The sequence below is a fragment of the Kryptolebias marmoratus genome, linkage group LG14 (genome assembly GCF_001649575.2).
Source record: "Kryptolebias marmoratus isolate JLee-2015 linkage group LG14, ASM164957v2, whole genome shotgun sequence".
Classification (NCBI taxonomy): Eukaryota; Metazoa; Chordata; class Actinopteri; order Cyprinodontiformes; family Rivulidae; genus Kryptolebias; species Kryptolebias marmoratus.
Window position 1 is genome coordinate 26,188,384 of NC_051443.1, and position 6,364 is coordinate 26,194,747.

At 48.0% G+C, this 6,364-nt stretch overlaps 2 protein-coding genes across 3 annotated transcripts in view; one reads left to right on the forward strand and one right to left on the reverse strand.

The window, feature by feature from the left end:
- Nucleotides 1–30: 30 nt before the first annotated feature.
- On the reverse strand, nucleotides 31–3,449 carry crata (carnitine O-acetyltransferase a; the record flags this gene model as incomplete). 2 transcript variants are annotated; one of them, XM_017405360.3, is given in 9 exon segments in its annotated part: nucleotides 31–150; nucleotides 281–381; nucleotides 516–694; nucleotides 958–1,132; nucleotides 1,206–1,371; nucleotides 1,515–1,568; nucleotides 1,656–1,774; nucleotides 1,921–2,211; nucleotides 3,237–3,449. In XM_017405360.3, coding segments are annotated over 9 exon segments (1,232 nt in total), but the record flags the coding sequence as incomplete, so codon positions are not given.
- Nucleotides 3,450–3,844: 395 nt separating this feature from the next.
- Nucleotides 3,845–6,364, forward strand: part of ptpa (protein phosphatase 2 phosphatase activator) — a gene marked incomplete in the record, with an annotated part of 6,686 nt that continues 4,166 nt past the window's right edge. Inside the window, 7 exon segments of the mRNA XM_037979540.1 lie at nucleotides 3,845–3,955; nucleotides 4,884–4,966; nucleotides 5,120–5,206; nucleotides 5,371–5,496; nucleotides 5,734–5,851; nucleotides 5,928–6,027; nucleotides 6,218–6,342. Of these exon segments, the coding sequence (XP_037835468.1) occupies nucleotides 3,931–3,955; nucleotides 4,884–4,966; nucleotides 5,120–5,206; nucleotides 5,371–5,496; nucleotides 5,734–5,851; nucleotides 5,928–6,027; nucleotides 6,218–6,342 (664 nt within the window).

Below are 6,364 nucleotides of genomic sequence, written 5' to 3' on the forward strand. Positions count from 1 at the left end.
GGCAGCGGCTCTGAGACAAGACGCTCTCACCTGTCCAGGTGTCTCTTGGCCTCAGCGATGTCCTCCTTCGTCTCAGGAGACAGGCTGAAGTTCAGTTTGCGAGGCGGAGGCAGAGACGACTCGGGGGACGGACGTGTCTCCGACTTCCTCCTGTCCAGAACCAGAAGACAAACGTTGTTTTAACGCTGAGTCAGCATTTAAACGCCTTCAGTTCTGATGCGTTTAGCTTTTAGCTTTCAGCTGATGTTTAGCTCCTGTCTGTAACTCCTCTGCTCCGTACGTGTACTCCACCACGTGGTCGATCAGCGCCACGATGGGCGGGCCCTCGGCCGGAGCGTGCTCGTAGTTCGCCCCACATGTTCCGTCTTCGCCCACGATGAACTGAAGAGCAGTGAGAGCAGAAACACGTTCAGACTGCAGCTGAAGCAGAACCAGCAGAACCGATCCTGTTAGCAGCTGAGTGTAGAAGAGACCCGAGGAGGAGCTGACATCAGAACACGTCTGAAGAACGTCACCTGCAGCGTCTTGTCGAACCAGCGGTTCCCACTGTTCCACCGGCTGCCTCCCCCGTGCAACATCTGGACAGCTGCACAGCTGCGGGACTCGTCCCGGGACACGCGGGGCGCCGCTCCATCCAGGCACAAGGTGAAGATGCTCCTCTGGATCGCTGCGACCGACTGTCTGTTCATCTCGTCTGAGAGGAAACAGAAACGGCTGAAGGCCGAGCGGCGGAGCGGTGGAGCCTCCAACAGCTCAGGAAAAATATTCTATTAGATTTCGATGAATGAAGGTAAATAAATTAAATAAATTAAAAATGGCTGCCAACACTCCATCAGTGGTCATTTCAGAGTTTCTCTCCTGCTGAGTCTGAATCATGACTGCCCTCTGCTGGTGGAGAGGAGAACTGCAGCATATTGATTCCAGCCTGAGTTCCGGGTCAAAGGTCAGTGGACTCACCTTTAATGAGGCGAAGGTAAGCTCGGCCCCAAACGTCTCGATGCAGAGTGGTGAGGATGCCGACGGGCTCGGCGGCGGCCTCCTGGGCGACGCTGCAGATCCTCTCCAGCTGAACGCAGAGCTGATCTGAGCTCAGCGGAGTCCCGTCGCCGTCGTACACGTTCAGCTCGAAGAACTGGAACACGGCAGAAGCAGACATCAGGCGCCGACAGGTGGATTAAACGTGAGTAAACATGAGGCTTCCTCACCTGGAAGTTGTGAACCACGGTGATGTGTCGGGGCGGCGGCGAGCTCTTGGCGTGATTCACCACCGAGTCTCTCTTCAGGCCAGGGACTCGGCAGGACGAGAGCACCTCGTAGTACTGGTTCATGCAGAGAGGCTTCCCCCCCAAGAACTCCACAGGAAGAGTCTCGCTGCAAAACAGACGGGATCAGGAGGTAAACAGTGGAGCCGGGACCGGGACCAGGACCGGGACCAGGACCGGGACCAGGACCGGGACCAGGACTGGGACCAGGACCGGGACCGGGACCAGGACCGGGACACAGAGCGGACTTACTTGTCGATCATCGTCTTAAAGTCCAAAACACCGGCTATCAGTTTGGCAGCAAACCTGAAACCAAACAGATGACAGAACAGAAGCAGCTGAAGAGATTATGAGTCTGAACACAAACTAAAACCTGAAGAAAAACCTGTTTACCTGATCTGTCCCTGCTTATCACTGAAGTTCATCCGGGGCAGAACCAGACCAGGACTCGAATGGACCACCACGGGCATCCGGTAGTCCAGGTACGCTACTTGAACCCACCACTGCGACAGCTGCAAAGAGACGAGATCGGACCGTTAGAGCGGCTCCGAGCTCAGCTCACTGCGGTCCAACTGGACTCTGATCGGTTCCTGAACTTTACTGAAGAAACGAGAACAAACAAACATTTTCAGGAACGTTCTGAAACCTGTGGACGTACCCAGTTCTCCGTGCTGCTCGCTCTCCTCTCCAGGCCTTTCTGCAGACGTTCTCCGACCCCGCCGCTCTTCTGGAAGTCCTGGACCAGCTCCCTGGTCTGCGTCAGCTCCTCCGCCTCCACAAGGGGCTCCAGGGCGGCCAGGTAGCGCTCGCAGGTCTGCTGCAGAGGGGGGACGGGCAGAGCCGGCAGCCCCCGCTGGTGGGTCAGGTACCTGCCGGCGACGCGGGTCGCAGAGACGGGCTTCACCAGGTGACGGGGTCTCCCAAAGCCACAGGACTTCGCCATCGCCACCTTCTCAGGAGACACGAGCCAGATGTGATGAAGGCAAACAGATTCTGTTTAAAAGGACAAACTCTGAAGGCTTTTATTTGCATCATCCCGGGTTCGGTTAATGTGTGACACGAGCTTAAAGCCTTTTATTGGCAGTTCAGGTTTGATGAGGAGGAACGAAAAATTCTCAGTTTATTTCTACGTCCTGACAGATGAAACATTAACCAGTGCGTTTCTTTTTATACAACTATTTATATGTTCAAGAACATTGAACTTATTCAAAATCAACCAAAAAATAAACCTGATAAAACAGAAAAACTGTCAATAAAAGCTTTAAGTGGTTACTACACTCGATTAAAAACAAGCTCAAATTAAAAATATATATATTTTTTTTTCAAACTAAAGCACAACTCACAAAAATGTGCTAACTGATGTTTTTCAATAATATAAAACATTTAATGACAAATACAGACATCTTATAAGCTGATAACTGCAAAATATGTAAAATATTAAGGCTTTAAATGCTTCAAAAGGGTGTATAACCGTTTTAAATTACCCTTAAGACAGCATTATTTGCCAAACTAAGTTTATATCTCGTTAACTAACCTAAGCTACAATAAAAGTTTAGTTCCCGTTTTTATTCTCAGTTAACCATAAACTCACCTTTGACCCACTTCTGTTAGCAGAAAGTTCAACATTAGCCACCGAAGCTAACCAGCCCCCGTTCACTTTCATGTAAACTCTGCTAACAGTTAGCTAACATTAGCCACCGAAGCTAACTCGCTCCCGTTCACTTTCATGAAAACTCTGCTAACAGTTAGCTAACATTAGCCACCAAAGCTAACTAGCCCCCGTTCACTTTCAGGTAAACTTTACAAACACAACCGCTCCATTTTAGTCAGAAAACACTAAAACCTAAACCGTCAGAGCGGACAAATCTGTCGCACATAAAACGAAATGTTTATAAAAAGAGGTAGCCTTATCCCTCGCTGTTAGCTTCGCGGTTAAACGGATCGTTTTCTGCTGAAGTTGTGTGTTTTTCTCACCGCAGTTCTGCTGCAAATGCCCCACATTCTGATGTCACAGAAACGCCCACAGACCCTGACCTGAGACCGGTGGAGTTGAGTGTGATTAACCCGGTGTTTAACCGATGATTAGAGCTCAGAAACACCGGAGAGAAACCGGGGGTTGGAGCGGGCGGACAGCCTGCAGCTTCACCCAGAAACAGCTGGAAAAGTTCCTCAGAGGTCACGGATAAGAGCTGGGTGGGACCAGACTAACTCCTGGGATCAATATTCATCAATACAAAACACAGATTCAACAAAACACTGTGGCAGTTAATAATTTCATCTTTTAAACCAAAGGGATTGGGAAAATTAGGAATCAGTTTGTAGTTTTAATGTTTAAAACAGATAAATGCATTTTTTATTTATTTATAAAGCCTTTAAGATTAATTTTAAACCACAAAAACGTGAAGAAAAAATGGATAAAACAGATAATTCTCTTTGAATTCTGAAGTCCTGGACCTGTTAACCCATCTGGTTCGGAGCTGGAGTTAAAATGTGTTAAATTATGTTAAATTTAACCTCATATAAAAAAAATAAACATCATAATAAATAGAAACTGCATTTCACAACGCAGTCCCAATAAAACCACCTGCCGCCTTTAGGGGGCAGCAGAGAGCGCTGCTTGAGTTCAACTCGCCTAATTAAAACCCACGAAGAAGAAGGAAGCCTCGCCATGGCGGAAGCGGAGCAGCAGGCAGGTAAATATCAGATGTTTCTGCTCTCTGCTGACAAATTATGAGTTAAAGTGTTAAAAAATACCTTAAACTGAGCATTTAATGAGTTTTTCTACGCGGTAATCTCAGTTACGGAGTAAAAATAATCCAGAATATTTACGATCACCTGTCAGAGACATAAACTGCCGGGAATTAGGATTTTAAATTAAAGCTAGTTTGAGTTTTTATCTTTATACTTTTACAAATATTAGTTTTTTAATCTTTTAGTGAAGAGTTAATAACCCCAGGATTATTTAAGCAGCATGATGCTCATTTTCAGTCATCAGTCATCGTGTTTTATTGATTTAATGTTGGAAAAAACTCTGAATTTAAATGTTTTTATGATTATTAACACCTCCCAGTCCTCCTGGTTTTTAATTAATGCTGAGAAACACAGAGTTAAAACCCATAAACATTTAAGAAGCAAAGATGAAGTTTTAGTCTTTAATTTAGCTTCTGTTGGTTTAAAAGCTTCAACTTTCTGTTATAAATCTGCAGTAAAACAAAGAAATGACAAAACATCAAATTAAACCTGAAATTATTAACAGTTAAAACATTTAATAACTGTTTTAAATAAACTCTGAGTCAGGTAGGTTTTAGCTGTTTTTACATCAAAACCTTTGGCTCGTTCAGCCGATGGGACTTTTTAAAACATTTATATTTTTATAAACATTTATTTTTTACAGATGTTTCCTCACAGAAACAGAAATCTCTTCAATTCTCTTTAAAATCAGCCGCAGCTGCTTGTTTTTGTCTTTTTATGCTACTTTTAGCTATGAAGCTAATCTTTTTAAGCCTTTAGCCTTTAGCTCCCTCAGAGTTTTGTTTGTTTGATCCGGAGGAAACCTTTCTGTGAACTGAAACAGACTCATGAAGTCTTTGTGTTTCCCTCTCTGAACTCGTCTTCGTGGAGATGAAGCAGCCAGAAGCTCCTTCATGATCCCCAGGAAGGAGATCAGCATGGTTCCTGACATGGGGAAGTGGAAACGATCTCAGGTCGGTTCTGTTTGGAGTCTAAATGAATCCTTTCAAAATAAGAGTCTGTGTCTGTCCTAACTCAGATTCCTGTTGGTTGTCAGCTGCTCTCAGTACTAGTTAAGCTCCTGGTTAGCTGGTTAGTTGGTCAGCGGTTTGTTGTTTGTCTCTCAGGCGTTCTGCGACTACGTGGGCTTCATCCTGACTCTGAACGACAGCGTGAGAGGCAGGAAGCTGAGCTGTCCCTACCAGGTGTCTGAGGTACGACCTGCGGCGCCGAGACATGAGCTGCTGCTGCTGTCCTCCTGCTGTCCTAACCTGCTGCTGTCCTCCTGCTGTCCTAACCTGCTGCTGCTGTCCCCCTGATGTCCTAACCTACTGCTGTCCTTCTACTTCCCTCCTGTCCTCCTCCTGTCCTCCTGCAGACGGTGGAGAAGCTGCTGGACCTTTTGGGGACTTTGGACCGATGGATAAACGAGACTCCTCCTGTGGACCAGCCGTCCCGGTTTGGTAATAAGGCCTTCAGAACCTGGTTCTCCAGACTGGAGCAGGTGGGTTCCTCCTTCCTGTGGGTTCCTGCAGGTTCCTGCTAGTTCCTTCAGGTTCCTGCTGGTTCCTTCAGGTTCCTGCTGGTTCCTTCAGGTTCCTGTGGGTTCCTGCTGGTTCCTTCAGGTTCCTGCTGGTTCCTTCAGGTTCCTGTGGGTTCCTTCAGGTTCCTGTGGGTTCCTGCTGGTTCCTGCAGGTTCCTTCAGGTTCCTGTCGGGCCTTCAGCTGATGTCTGTCTGCAGGAAGCTGAGGCTCTGGTGTCGGCCGTCCTCCCCGTGGACCAAAGCGCCGCAGCTGCAGAGATCTCCGTCTACCTGAAGGAGTCCGTGGGGAACCCGACCCGGATCGACTATGGAACCGGTACCACAGTCAGAGTGTTGGGATGACTCTCAGCTACTACCACTGCAGACTTCAGTTCTGAACGTTCTCTCCTCAGGTCACGAAGCGGCGTTCGCAGCGTTCCTCTGCTGTCTCTGTAAAGTCGGAGTCCTCGGAGTCGCAGATCAGCTCGCCATCGTCTTCAAGGTTTTCAACAGGTCGGCGCTCCTGCTAGCTCCGCCCACTTACTGATGAACTCAGTTAGCTGAGGGTTTAAAAGTCCTCAGAGGGACGGGTGGGAGTCCGTTGGAACTGGCTGCAGGAACACGGGTTTGCCAGCTGCTGTGTGTGAGGTTGATGGTGCTCACCTGGAACACCTGTGACTCCTCTGACTCCGCCTTCCTTCAGGTACCTCCAGGTGATGAGGAAGCTGCAGAAGACCTACAGGATGGAGCCCGCTGGCAGCCAGGGGGTGTGGGGTCTGGACGACTTCCAGTTTCTGCCCTTCATCTGGGGTAGCTCCCAGTTCATAGGTAACACACACACACACACACA